General features: G+C 39.3%; 1 protein-coding gene across 4 annotated transcripts in view; it reads right to left on the reverse strand.

Moving 5' to 3' along the window:
* DIP2A (disco interacting protein 2 homolog A) overlaps nucleotides 1-14,662 on the reverse strand; it is a 106,667-nt gene that overhangs the window by 21,380 nt on the left and 70,625 nt on the right. For all 4 annotated transcript variants that reach the window (XR_014184403.1, XR_014184404.1, XM_082056273.1 and 1 more), the window contains exons 9-19: nucleotides 13,901-13,992; nucleotides 13,550-13,660; nucleotides 12,622-12,745; nucleotides 12,282-12,391; nucleotides 11,765-11,867; nucleotides 11,080-11,144; nucleotides 10,676-10,769; nucleotides 10,099-10,218; nucleotides 8,589-8,703; nucleotides 7,354-7,493; nucleotides 957-1,093 (exon numbers count right to left, since the gene is read on the reverse strand). Coding sequence is in view for 2 of the 4 variants with exons in the window: in XM_082056273.1 (XP_081912399.1) it covers nucleotides 957-1,093; nucleotides 7,354-7,493; nucleotides 8,589-8,703; nucleotides 10,099-10,218; nucleotides 10,676-10,769; nucleotides 11,080-11,144; nucleotides 11,765-11,867; nucleotides 12,282-12,391; nucleotides 12,622-12,745; nucleotides 13,550-13,660; nucleotides 13,901-13,992 (1,211 nt within the window). In the remaining 2 variants the exon portion in view is untranslated. The remainder of the gene's footprint in view (nucleotides 1-956; nucleotides 1,094-7,353; nucleotides 7,494-8,588; nucleotides 8,704-10,098; nucleotides 10,219-10,675; nucleotides 10,770-11,079; nucleotides 11,145-11,764; nucleotides 11,868-12,281; nucleotides 12,392-12,621; nucleotides 12,746-13,549; nucleotides 13,661-13,900; nucleotides 13,993-14,662) is intronic.

Raw genomic sequence — 14,662 nt, forward strand, 5'->3', positions numbered from 1 at the left:
AAAACTTCAAGCAAGTTAAGTTTGCTGCAATTATGGGACTGCTTAAAACAGAGAACCAGAGCAAAAGTGTTAAGCAAGTTCCTCTCATCTGCTCAGGTGGTTTCCTCGCCTTCCACCATCTCTTCCGTTCCACCAGGTTTCTTGCTGGCTCAGCTCTCACCAGCTAAGGACAGTGTGTGAAGTGCTGAGGCTTGGCAAGCTGACAGAAAGATTTCTCTGGTAGAAATCCATACTTCAGCCCAGTCTTCAAATTGCTGCCCGGTGTTAACACCACTCTGTGTGCAACTCCCAATGGACTTTCACTCCTTTCTTGCCAGAAAAAGGAAAATATGAAACGGAGGTACCACCTCAAGGAGAAATCTGGGCTGAAATCGCTTTTGCTTTGCTTTGACAAACTAGAGGGCTTATGACTATTATGCTATCATCACTATCTCTTCTTCCATATACCTAGGAACATCCAACACCGTTCTAAACATTACAGCAGATCAACACTAAAGTTCACTTTGGAAAGCACATACTGTTTGCAATACATTAAGGAAGTTTTTCTAAATAGTGTATTCTATCTTAACAAATGCATTTTGATTGTATGAAGCAGCTCACAAATATCAGATTAACTTCCCACTCAGCATCCCAAGTCATGCACCAATAAACTTGAAACGTCCTCATGTAACTTTACTGCTGTATTAATACAGAACTAAAATGAATTTAAATGCTAACACAGGTGCAACACCAGATTGCAGACTATAAAGGCAGCCGATTGACTGCTGATGGTACCTCGTATTTTTGGTTGTAAGAGAGAATTTTAAGTTATGATAGAGAATGAGGCAAAGTGTATTTGGCCATGGCTTTTTCTAATAAAATAAAAAAGGAAGGTTAAGGAAAAAATAAATTCATTTGCAAAAAGAAATACTAGAAATGTAATGATAAAACTTCATATTAAAAAGAAAAATACAAACCTCAAACACATTCTTGGTGATTCCGAGGAGGCCGAAATACGCCATCCCAGTTGCACCTGAATTCACACATATTTCTCCAACCTCATCGGCTTTACAGAGATAAGGAGTCCCATCCACCTTCACAACACACACATTTGCTAAGGGGAGAGGAAGAACACAGAATCACAGCACTGATACCCCTCAGCAGCTGCCACAGAAGCTGCTTTGCCACTGAGAAGCAGATTAAGATTTTAATATCAATTATCTATCAGCTACAGCAAAACCACAGTGTGTAAGAGAGTTCTATCTATTTGACAGCCTGCGTAACGTGCTCTCCAACATTAAAGATGCAAGTTCACAAGTGCAAAGGCTTTTTTCTTACAGTGCTTCACAACCTACACATCAGCTGCAAGTGAATCCAAAACGGTAGCAACTGCTTTTCAACATGAAGACAGCTAGTTTCACCAAGTACAAGCATATATGAGAATAAAGACGATAAATAAGAAAATACTAATTACAGACATACCATTCACTTTACTTATTGCACGCTTTGGTATTCACAGTACCATCCCTTAAGTTATGTGAGAAATATTATTATAAATGGAGAAAAAACGAGGTTATTTTATTGTCACTGGCAGGTCAATGATTCTTCTACATTATGTCCCATTTTCTTTCAAAGCAGGTCAGTCTGCCAACTATTGTTTGGAGACCACAAACAACTCATCACAGAGTTGTTCCTTAATGAACTTATTCCTGTGACCATGTATTATCTCTTCCCTATCTTCAGTTTGATGACCTTCTTTGACTCATTAAAAGGACTGCATTTTGGAAAGGTCCTGCTGTTATCGTTACCAATTTTCTTCTGAAATCTCACAGTCTTCCTACACTGAAATTTTCTTATTTTTAATCAAGGATATACACACTTGTAAACGAAACATTACACTGAGCTTTGCTCTGGCCACTGCTAATACTTTACTTTTGAAGCCACTGTTTCCTCAGAGGTTTCCTTGGCTAAGTAGAACTCTTGCCTAAGCTGTCTGGATTTGTCTTTCCTAGTCCCAAACGGAAAGGAAAAAGGATATGGGGGAAGAAAGAATGATGGTGCAAGGAAGTTTAGCTTAGCACTTAACACTTAAGATTAACAAAGAAATCCAAAGCTGGGCCAACACCAAATAAACAGAGCCTTTGAAACGTGACAGACTACACCATAAATTAGTTTTCTGCCCTTTCCCATTGCATCTGCTTCCAACCCAGATTATCAGAGTACTTTGTGGTCATGCATACTATATTGAAAAAATTAAAAAAGAAAAAAAAACATGAGATCCCAGAGATATCAAAATTCATTTAGTTGGGTAATTTCTACCAGGAACTTTTGAATGTCTTGGCTGTAGAATGTATGTCAGATGAGAAGCCTGGATAAGGCTCACAACAGCCACTATGAAGGACTATGTTACTCTCTTCTAATTTAGCCAATCTTGAGTGATACACATATAGCCCGTGCTTTTATCACTGTTAAACTCGCATGAAGAGAAATCAAAAACGGAAAGCGGCACATCTCCTTTAATACTAATACAAGATAAAACCAGCTCTGCTGCAGGCATGGACTGAGAATTCTGCTGGGTTTATAGATCCATTTTCACATCTCAGAGCAATCTTCAGTTCTTAGGTATGAGCTGAGACAGCAATTCACCCTACCAACAGATCAACCTCTACGTTACACTTGTTTCATAAAAACTATCTATCAGAACAACCCGCATTTATTAACACAGTGTTTGGAACCACACAATGATACCATTTGGTGACCAAATAAGGAGACACCACTCAAATTCTGTCCAAGTCCCAAATTATAACAAGAGCTTCAGTTGCTGAAAATTATATGGATGAACTAGAAGACTGGAGTTACACTACACAGTAGCAACTATCAGTCATGCAAAAAATGCATCTTGGAATTTAGGTGGAGAAACTGGAAAAAAAGGCCATTTAAAACTTAATAGCAAACTGAAACAGAATAGTGTATTACGAGAGGAAATAACTTGGTTAATCCCAGAACTCTGTACATAACATCTAAGTAATGATGTGGACAGAAGTGTTAATAACTGCAGAGAGCGCAACAATTTGTAGGCATACACAAACGCTTACAGTCCTCAACTCATTCACCAACACAGAAAAACCAACAGATGGGCCTACAGTCCCCAAACGATGCTCCATCCATGAAGTCCAAGGACAATCCTATCACCTTGATCAGTAAAAAAAATACTTACCAGTAACCAATGTATGATACAGGTAGTCTACCCGTACATTCTAACAGCAGGTAGAGTTCTGCCCTGCCATTGATACTGCAAGGTTTTCCTTTTGCAGTATTTGTAGAGCCTGTACTCTTGCTTCTCCTTGTCCTGCTTCATGTGTGACATACAAGAGAGCGCATCTACCACCATTTCAGTCTCTCTCAACAGCATTGCATCTGAAAAAGAATTAGAGAGAAGGGAAAAGCAGATGGGACAGGAATGTACATGTGGACTACACGTCATGAAGAACAGTGATTGCTTTCTTCAAATGAGTCCACATGTACATTGGTAGAGATGGTGACTACAGCAGTTCGCCCTGCCAGGAGATATCTAGCAGAGGATGAGGATCCTGCTGTGCAAACAAATGACTGCACTGATGCCCTACGGAAGACTGGATTCAGCTTTGGATGTTTCGAGACCAGCACAGCATGAATGTAAGAAGAATATCAGAGGCCTGTGCAGCAGAGTGCTGCTGCCAAAGGTGCCTTGATGAGCGTTGGAAAGCACTCTCCTGCTCCACTGTCACGGTTTCATAGCGGATCTGTATGCAAGTGATATCGATTTAGATTGTTACTATGTGCCAACAGCGGAATTTCAACATCTTCTCGTGAAGAAGCAAGTCTTCCTAAAAGGCCTGGGTCCGTGACAATAAAAAAAGAGAAGGTCCTCCTTGCACTACAATCTTTAGTTGTAACTTCTGTTCTAGAAGCAGGAAGCCTCAGGAAAAAAATAACAGCTAGGATAAAATGTCGCTACCACCATCGTGGAATGTGTTTGCAGGGTTTCTAGAGAAACCTAATCTTTGGAGAAAACAGCACATGGGGATGTGCAATGCAAGGACCTGCATCTTTCCGTGCTCTTCTGGGAAGAGCAATAGGTGTAAAGCAAGACAGCTTCCTTGCTGAGGATGAACAAGAATCTCGGCTCTGATGTTCACACAAGCAGCCAGACCACAACATTTTAATTGGAAGAAACTGTCTCACACAAGTATACACATTGCCAGAGGTGTCCAAGGGAAGAAGTGCTGCAGTGGCCGGCTGCTATGCCATCATGTGACAAACTGAAGCCAAGTGGAACATACAGAATTGACTACTATGATAAATTCTGAGTGGGGATGAGGTATTTCTATCTCACATTCGCGATCTAAGGAATAAGACTGAAAGCTTCACTAAATTGTTCTGCAACAACTCCTTTCACAAATGGGGCACTGAGATAAAGGAACCAAATTCCTCTGCAGTGAGGACGCATCGTGATAACTGCCAGAACCTGGGCAAATGTTTGCTGAGACACAGACGGAAGAAACAATAACCTCCAAGACATCCATGGACTGGAGACAAAGTAAGCATCCCGCTCTTCGAGAAATCGGAACCATTCTCCTTAAGCTTCAGAAGGGAAAGGAACTGAAGACAGTCAGAATCCAGAACTTGACACTGTATAATTTCATCTTGCAGAAGCCTAAGATCTGGCACCAACCCAAAGTTTTCTGTTGTAGTATAAGAAAGTAGCTGCTGCTATGATACTCTTTATATGATTAGGAGCTATAGGGATGTAGATGTTCTGGATGAGAGTTACTCTCCTGTCAAAGAAAAAATGTGGGAAGGATCCCTGCAAAAGAATGGAAACGTTTAGCTGGGACATAGCAGGGAGGCAAATGTAACTGGATACGCTGAGCATCCAAATCCATGTCCAAGCATGAGGTATAATACGTTTCCGAGATGACATGGCAATCCCTTCCCAGCTGATGGGAAAGCTGGAGGCACAAAGCAGGCAGGAGAGGTATATTACTCTCTCTAACATCATTACCAGTTCAACTTGAAAAAATGAACTAAAGATTGTTTATGGCAACAGGTGAGACAAAACATCATCCCTCCAGGAGCTGCAGAGAAGATTCTAGGGGAAAACAGACTAGGTTCTCACTCAAGAATTCATGTGCTGTCTTAGCTGGGAAGATTTCTTTATGGATGCTTCCACTTCCCTGGTGGCTTTGTGATTGGCATTCACAGTAGGTAATGTAAGTAAACAGCCAAGGCAACTGAAGAGAATGTGGCATCAAGAGTGGCCTCGGGTTAAACAGCAGTGACATAAGACATGACCCTGGTGCTCAGGGGTCTGTTGAATAAGACCCCCATAGCAGGTGGGCTCAGTGTTTCTGAACAAATGGCAAGATCTGAAGAACAGGAGGGTGAAAATGGACACTTTATCTGTGACCTTTTAACCAGCTGGTTCCTGAATAAAGTACACCAGGGATCTTCAAGGGTAATGAGATCAAGCCTCAGCATGACTACTAGTTCTTGGCTTGGAGATGACGTCCATGGCACTTTGGACCAAACGAAATCCAAGAATGTGAGCTCTTATGTCATAAGATGTTTGAAAGACTATGGCACACGGTCACTTCCAAGACCTTAAATGCATTCACTGGGGACAGAAGATAGAACAAAGCCTTCAGGGATAGCATCTGACTCCAATTATGCCTTTGGGAAAAGCACAGCCATCTAAGGAAAGGACAAAAAACCCAACCAAAACCAAAAATCACACAAAAAACCCCCACACCACCAAAAAATAAACCCTAAACCCATGAAACCAGACCCAAACAAACAGCAAAAGTCATCAGTCAGCAGAGTAATTAAGAGGGTAATTAACAGGAAAGGAAATGGTGGTATGTTCTCTCCTGTATGCCAAACACCAAGCGAGAATGCACAGAGCACATCTCCACGAATGCTGCACAGGAAAAAGCATAAATGTCACAAGGTAAGACACAAGTATATCTACTGTTAGAATGTACAGGCAGACTCATTTGAAAGTAAGTAATTAATTTCCTTAAGTAATCATTTTTTTTTCATTTGGCACACAAATGCTGGCTTTTTAAATTTCTTCCTACTCTGGAAGATTTTAACTTGTTTTTTGAGAGACAGTCACAGGGAACAAAGTCATTGGATTAATCCTCTAGAAAAAAACCCTCTATCTTGTATGTTCTGACCTAAGGTATGTACAAAGAAATTTATGCTAAAATATACCTTCAGACCTGGAATTTTTATTATTTGGTCAAATTGAAGCTAATCTGCCCCAGATACCGATAGCCCAATGCTGACCAGAGTTTTAAAAGAATTAATTCATGTAAGTTTCCCAACTTCTGCTTAACCTACAAGTAGTTTTGCCACATGCTACTACATTTTAAAACAGCAATAGCCATCAATTACAAGTCATATCACTTCACGGAACTAAATGGATACACACTTAACTGTTCTCCCCTCACACAAGCAGACACGTTCTTCCATGTTTCTTACTAATGTAGAAAGTTGTAGTAGCGTTGTCAACTGTTTGCCAATGTCATCCCAAACCAGAAGGGTCCATTACATTTGCCAAACAATGCTCCAAGGTGTTTGACAAAGGAAAAGGAGTTTTGTCAAGGATCCCCCTCACTACCCAATTAAGCATTTCACAAGGACAGGGATGTGTTTTTCACTAACGACTTAAATAGAAAAGGTGGAATTAATTACCCACAAATGTGCAGGTAATTCTTCCAACATCATAAGGCAGATTTGAACCTGCCGCTGAGCAAACGCACTACACAAGATGAACCAAGGGGGCTTACAGCTGTAATGGCTACATATGAAGAGCAGCTTAAGGTGCAACACATGTGCACAGAGAGCAAGGCTTCAGCACAGCCAGTCCCTTCATCATCTCAGTGAGGCTCTGCTGGACTCGCTTCAGCAGCTCCATTTCTCTGGTACCAGGGAGCCCAGAAATGGACACACCATTGCAGCTGCGGTCTGACCACATTTCTTACTGTGCTTTATGTTTTGATGTTCTGCTGTATTTGTTATTACATAACTGTACATCAGTCAGCACCAACGTGAAACAAGCGAATAATACCACAACCCTGCAGACCAGCCAAAAGCATCTGCCCATACCAGAACCTGCGGTCATTTGAATTTATTGTGGATTAATCTCTACTGAAAATACCAAATAATCTAGTACTTAATCATCATGTGTTTAAGTAACATGTCAAAACCTAAGTCATACTACCTTAAACCTATTAATCATTTTACACTGATATTTCTCATCAGCACAAGTATAACGGCAAAGATAACTTACATGGAATATGCTTAAACCTACATGAGATGCTTTCCTACCTCCAGGCATGATCTGACCAACATCCTGTACAGTTAACACAGACAACTTCTCTTCTGTGTCCACTCTTATCACCCCGAAACTCAGACAGTTCATTGATAACACGGCTTTTCCTGGAGGAGGCCCACCCAGTTCTGGAGGTCTGAAAAACACAAAGACAAATCAGATATGAACCAACAGACCCATGGCAATATGGTCATCAAAAACATGGTGCGAGTCTCTCAGGCTTAAAGTCAAGGGAAATCATGGCTTCTCATTTTAAACAAACAAGAGTTCACGACTGGTAATATAGTTTAACTAGATTAAAAAAGAGCTAGAATAAAACATAACCTAGCTTCCTCCCACTCTAAAGTGTTACAGAGAGGATTTAGTTATATTATGGGCAAAGAAGTGTCAAAAATAAGCACTCAAAGGTTAAATTTTCTAAACATCAGGAAAAATTAGGCAGTGTCTGGAGGGCTTGATACTTCTTGCTGTAAGCAGAACTGATGGAGGATGAACAACTCAATTTTCTGTAATTCTTGATCTTTCAGGATGCAACAGAGCAAAAATTCCAGGTGCTGTTATGAAAGACAGTGCTTTAAATGTGTGTGTTTAAATTTTGGAAATATTTGTTCTCCCACTAGAAAAACCACTCTCCAAAAGGTCTATTTTTGTTTGTTTGTTTCAAGTTTACTTGAAATTGGTTTTCTGGAAAAGCACATTTGGATCAAAACCACTGTCGAAAAATTACAGCATATTCCATCCATATGTCTCATTATAATAAAAGTATTTCCTTTTTTTTTCAGGGCATCTCTTGCTATCTCCAGAAATCTAACGGTGTTTTTCAGACCAGTCACAAATACCTTTTTCTTTCTTTAGTCCTGTTTACAAGACATTGTATATAAGCAATTACCTGAAGATTCAGCATCTTCCTACTAAATAAGTAGCAGTCTTGATTTTTGGGGCATTTTATAAAGGTCCTGCAGCAACATCACTGAGGATGAGACCCCACTCTCCCAAACAGTAATAAAACCACCTTATGACTGACTGCTTTTAGAAAATGTTACACTTTTAAAAGGAAACAAAAATCACCCAGCCTTCAGTGAAAGAGATACTTGGGAGCCTCAGACTTCCTCTGTCTAGGTCTTTGAGCATCTTTATGTGCGTAACGGTCTTTCCTGATTAACATTTTAACACCAGATGCAATTCAGTAGTCAAGAAATGCTTCCGCTCGCTCCTCAGAAAAGAGAATTACCTGCGAATAGCAACAGTTAGTGCCTCTGAAGAGCTTGCACAGGGACAGATTACTTCTGGTCTCAAACCTCTGGATTGAAATACATTCAGGAATGCATCACATGAAGATATTGACCCTAAAAAGAACAATCACACAATTGAAAACATTTTGCCAAGGGCAGGAAAGCTTGAGCCACAGGATTTTGAAGTCTGTGCTGACTCTCAGCTCAGCTACACAAATCTGGTTGCATCTGTGCACAAAACCAATATACAAACTGCCTAAGAGACATTCCAGGCTATTATGAGACATTAGATTTGGAGAAAAAACTCACAGTGGTTAACAACTAATTCACTGAATGAAATTGATAACTTCTCTTTCTCTGGCAGCACTCCACAACACTTAACATCATGGAAAGCCCTTCAGTGATGAGAATATTTTGTCACTGAGGTTAACTAGATCTGTTGTCTATTTAAGTGTTTCTTATAGAGGTGACAGAACCGAAGCATTTAGAAATTAACATCAAAAGCTTCTGACCTATCTTCAGTTCCAAACTCTACCTGGCCTTTAGCACTCAGCTCAAAATGCAAGAGGATACCTCATCATCTGCAGCTCTGTATTTTACAGTTGTGGGATTGCGGCACGTAACACAAACCAGCAAACTTCACTGATTATACTACATACTAGGTATAATTTCACGTCAATTCATATGAGTGCACAGCACTGATGTAAAGATGAAGTTAAAAAAATGAATTTACACAGCTAAATATAGCTAAGAAGTGCAAACAGCAATGAAAAAGTAGATGCATCACTAGCATACAAATAACATTTTACGGCCTAACTTTCTGAGCATCAGCTCTGAAACCACAGTTACAACAAATACAACCTCAGCAAGATCATTTCAAGCTTTCACCTTCTGCCATCACAACTTGCTGATCTCTTACCATGCAACTCCAAGGAATCTGAAATACTATAGATTTGCTGCTGTATGAGAATGACAAAATTAAGCGATGGAGGTATATTCTTGCCTGTTGCAAAAGAAACCTCACAGCTGCTTTCTTAAATCACTGGAAACTGTCACCATATGATTAACAGAAAAAGGCAAGAACCTACTGCATACTCTAGTTAATGGTTTTTGTGTTAAGGCTGTGACTGCTCCCATTTTTATGTCCTCGCACATGACTGAGACAAGCCCCAGGGGCACGTGCAGAATCAGACATCGCAACTCAAAGATTTAATGTCTACATACATGAGCAACTGCTTTGAAACTGGCATTATGGTTTACTTGTAATTTTAAAAACCTCTTTCAGATTACGTTGCAAACTACTCTTTGTGTAAAGAACAGATCCTTCAGAACATTTTCTGTGAAAGTTGAGGGACACTCTAGTGTCCTTGGCAAAGAAATAACTGCTGCTCGCTCTCTTTTGCTGAAGATGAACTATAACAAGATGAGCTCCTGCAGCGCAGACCCAGCGTTCTGTGAGTTACAGCGTGTGAGTTCACCTTGGGCTGACACAACTGCATCCGTACTCACATGGATTAGCTCCATCTGCCACTATCAACATTCGTAAGGAGCTCAGACTGACGTCTCTCTGATCCCTCTGAGCCAAAAGTGACCAGTGCATATCACGGGATTTGACTACTGCTACACGGGCTGAAAATAAAGAAAATAAATTATGGTGTGTGTGCAGAACAAAATAAATACAAAATATAAAATTACATAAGTATTTTTACGGATTTACATAAATTTATGAAACAAATTACAAACATAAATATTTGACATTTGTATTTGTTTTCTAAATACCATGCCACATGTATACTCAATGTCTCCAGATGGACTTGATTATAGAATTTAAATGCTTACTACAAATTCAAATACTGAGATGAGAAACATAGTTTCTTTACAGTTCTATCAGAAGAAGCCACCAATGTCACCCATCAATGAATATACCGCTACATATAACACTGAAATGGAGTAATCAATTGCTAAAGCTATGGCAAAGGAACCCAGATGGATAAAAGAGCAGTGGCCTTAGAGCAGACAATTTATACAATTTTTTATTTAAGTCATCAAAAAAGAGAAGGGTTAGGTAAAAATCCTTTAAGGTTACCTTTGTATGAGCAGACTTTCTGTATCCAAGAAAGTGGATTAACCTTCATCAATGCATAGGGGATACTGATGACGTGCATCCTGTTCATAACACTCTGTGAGAAAAATATTAAAAAAATAAAATACGAAGTGGCTCAAAGAACACACAGCATGTACCAATACTTAAAAAAAAATCATCATAGCTACAGCATAACTCTTACATTTAACTGCTAGTGAAAACCATGTGTATAGTCAGTAAAAACATAAGCTACGCCTGGTGCAGTCTATTACTGAAAAAGTAACACTTAATTCTGAAAAATATAAATACTGAAATATAAGGTTTGAGGGTTTATGACTGCATTCTGATACCAATATCCCTGGGAGAAGCAACTTGCTGCAGTTTTTTTCATTCATTCAAACACTCACTGTTAATACACCATGCCAAAGGCCAGCATCTCTTTTGAAATCCAAGACATTTGTTAGTGTTTCAGCTGAAAGCGAAGGAAAAACTATCAGACTTAAGATGCATATTTATGAGAATATTTAAGAACTCAAAATATCTGCTAACATAATTATGAAACTTCCAGCCCCGCTAAGAAATCAAAGCTATGTTCCCATGCTGTCTTGTCTAAAACAAATAGGCTGCTCAAGTTGAAAGTGTCTTATTTTACTTACAACAATAATCTTTAAATTATGGTTATAGACTAGTTTTTTACAAGGTATTTAAGACTTTGTTTTCATTTTAATACCATGTGTTTGTTACATTTGCCAATGAACTATGCAGACTGAAACTTTAGTTTTGACGCAAGCTTCTTCAGCTGAACTGAAAAAGTTAAGCTATATTTGAAACAACTAAATTTAGTGAGAAATATTACCATGGCTGTACTAAACATTCTTCAATGTTTAATTTAATACATATTAATTATAATAAGTGGCTTCTTACTTTCCTTCACACATCACAACAATTATGAACACGTTTGTCTTTCCCTTTGCAATTAAAGCTACCACTGCTCATCTAAAGTTCTTTTAAGAGAGTAAACATGATTTTGCAACATAAATTGCATATTCAGAGCTCTGAGTGTCGCTCTAAAGTTGTACCTGTCCAACTCACCTTCTGAATAACCACAGGCCTGAGTCAATGCGTGACAGTGTGCCAGCATGGAAGCGTGAGACACAGTAATGCCCATGGTGCTGCCCTCTTTACTTGTTTTGTACTGAAAAGAGAAAGTTAATAGAAGCATTAGAGTAACAACAAAATCCAGAAAATTTACAGTAGTGAACTGAAAGAATATTTTATTATAAAAATGAAGCAAACTGTTTTTTCTTTAATCTACTATAAAAGATGCATTTATGTTCAGTGAACACGTTAATATCATATGAAATCTGTTTCTCTACCCCAATTAAACAAATTGTCCCAGGGATCCCAAAATGTCAATTATCCCAAATCTCCAATCTGACTCAGCACAGCCACTCAAACGACAGTTTGCCTGGGAACCTCATGGGAAACGTTCCATAATCAAAAATATTACAGTGATCTCTCTTACTGCACCAAGAGATTAAAGAAAGAAAACGTGCTATGACAAACTATAACAGAATAACTGTAAATTCAGAATGTTATAATGGATCACCTCAATATAAGCAATCTCAGCACTGGCGTCCCGAACTTGCGGGTGCCAGTCCTTGGTTGGTTTTGCCAGATGTTTCCCATCAATCACAAACCAAATGAGGCGAGGCCAGCCTTCAGAGAAAAAGAAAAGTGACTGTCATTACAGTTCCAAAAATCAGCATTTTTCCCCCCGGTATTCAGAGATAACAATAGGAGGTATAACAAAAGCTGCAGCATTACCCCTCCGACATGAAAAAGCACTAAGCGCTGTCTTGACAATGCAGGTACTTCTTTATATGTAAGCTAGAAGGAGATATCCACTCTTTATCCTATAAAGAAATGTGAGTAGCTTCAAAACATACCTTTGAACGTAACCACCTCGCCAGTCTGAGCTTTGGGAAGGCCCTTCTGGCAGGCGTCAGTGGTTAAAGCCAGTGTCACTCCACAGCTGCCCAAAAGAAACCCAATCTGCTGGCTGCCAGCATCCTACAGAGAAACCACATCATAGCAAACTTACAAATAATGAAGCTTTTGTCCAGTTTACTGTAACTTTTCCATTTTAGAAAATATTAAGCCAATTCAGATCACAGGAAAAAAACCCAAACTTCTAGCCCGTTAAGACCTTCTATGGAAGACAAAAGACTGACATTTATGCTCAAAAGGCTTAGTTTTTCTTAGTGCCACCTTAGATTTGGCAGTATTAACAGATCTGGCAAGCAATGGTAGTAAAATAGTGTCAAAAGCAATGGTTGTACATCGGCCTCCATGCCAACAGGGATGTTTCTAAGTTCTGGTAAAACAAAGAGCTGGTCTGGTGGCGCTTCCGAGTCCTGAGGCACTGAAGAACAGAGCCTGTAGACTTCCAGTTTTGATTTCACACCTTTCCTAAAAACCTCAGCGTGTGTGAGATTATCCTGATATTTCCAATTACTGTGGTGTCTCTGCCTGCCTGTGCTCTCATCACTCAGCATGAGGGCTGAAAAGACAGCACTTCTGTATTATTTTTTAAGAAATACTTCCACACACCTTTTCAAAAATAATGAATTAAAATAATTTCTACAGTTACATATCCGAAAATAGTTAACTTACTAGCTTCATATATTTTCCCCCTTCCCTAACTACATATTACTTTCCAAACATATGACATGCACCGAGTAGTTCAACTGATGCACCATAGCGCTTTCAAAAGTGCAGGCTTTGAGGGGTCCCATGTAAGGACTAGAGGATTTAGACCACCCCCCCACCCCCTTTATTTATCAAGCCACAAAAATGCTGAATAGATTTGCCTACCTTTCTTGTTAGCGGAACTTCTATTGGAACGGGAATAAGTTCTGCCAGGAGACATCCATAAAATGCCACCATAAACATAACCGGATCACTATTAGGAAATACGAGAGCTACCTATAAAAACACATTAAAATAACGAATGTTTTTTGCTGTCATTGTGGAAGGGAGGGCTGCTTTTTAATTTGTGGAAATAAAATCTTCCCAACAATGTTCAGGTTCGTATTTAAACCAGGAACAGAAACACTAAATGTTGTGATAATATAATAAGTCACAGTATAACAAGGTTTTCTTTAGCTAAAGCTGGTCCTCACTGTCTTATTATATCCCTAGAGACCATTTGAAACAGAAGCCTACCCTGTCTCCAGGCTTCAGCATGGGTTCATTCTTAGTGGTTAGCCTGTTCAGCAGGGTATACGCTAACTTCAAGCTTCGACTCCACAGCTTGCCTAAAGAAAAAACAGACAATACAGAAATTTCAAACAGACACTACAATTTTAACATTTAATTTCAAATCTCAGTGCCTGATAAATGCATTGGGCAAGTCGGTAGTGTTAGGACAGGGTGAACAGGCACAGGAGCCAGCGACTGGGCAAAAGTGGACGCTGCTGTTGTGAACACAATCCCACCTCACAAACCTACCAAGTCCTCTGGTGTTTCAGTGCGAGTGTCCACACACACGCACTAATCTGGTTGATACAACCTCACGGCATTTCCAAAAGGCACTTAAGGAGGCTCTTAGAGAAAGCAAGCTGCTTGGAAATGAGAGATCCTAAAAAGAAACATCCTAAACTGGACATAAACTTAACTAAAATCAACAAAGGCTGGAATAAATGCCAAAATAACTGGCTCTAAAATGCCATTTCAGGGCTCGGTAGTGATCTACACAGCTCTCAATAATTCAGACAAAATATTCCAAGTTATTAAATACAAAGACAAACAATCTAACTACTTGACACAATGTAAAAATCAATTTTTAATTTTTAGTGTCCAAAAAAAAAAAAAAAGGGCTTTGCTAGAGAAACTATTTATAAAAAATTGAGCAACAGCAAAGATCTTCCACTCTAAATGGTAAATCAAAGCAAGAATCCCCCAAAGCAGTGTGCTGTGGCAAACAGC

Source organism: Streptopelia decaocto (genome assembly GCF_964273445.1).
Source record: "Streptopelia decaocto genome assembly, chromosome: 6".
NCBI lineage: Eukaryota > Metazoa > Chordata > Aves > Columbiformes > Columbidae > Streptopelia > Streptopelia decaocto.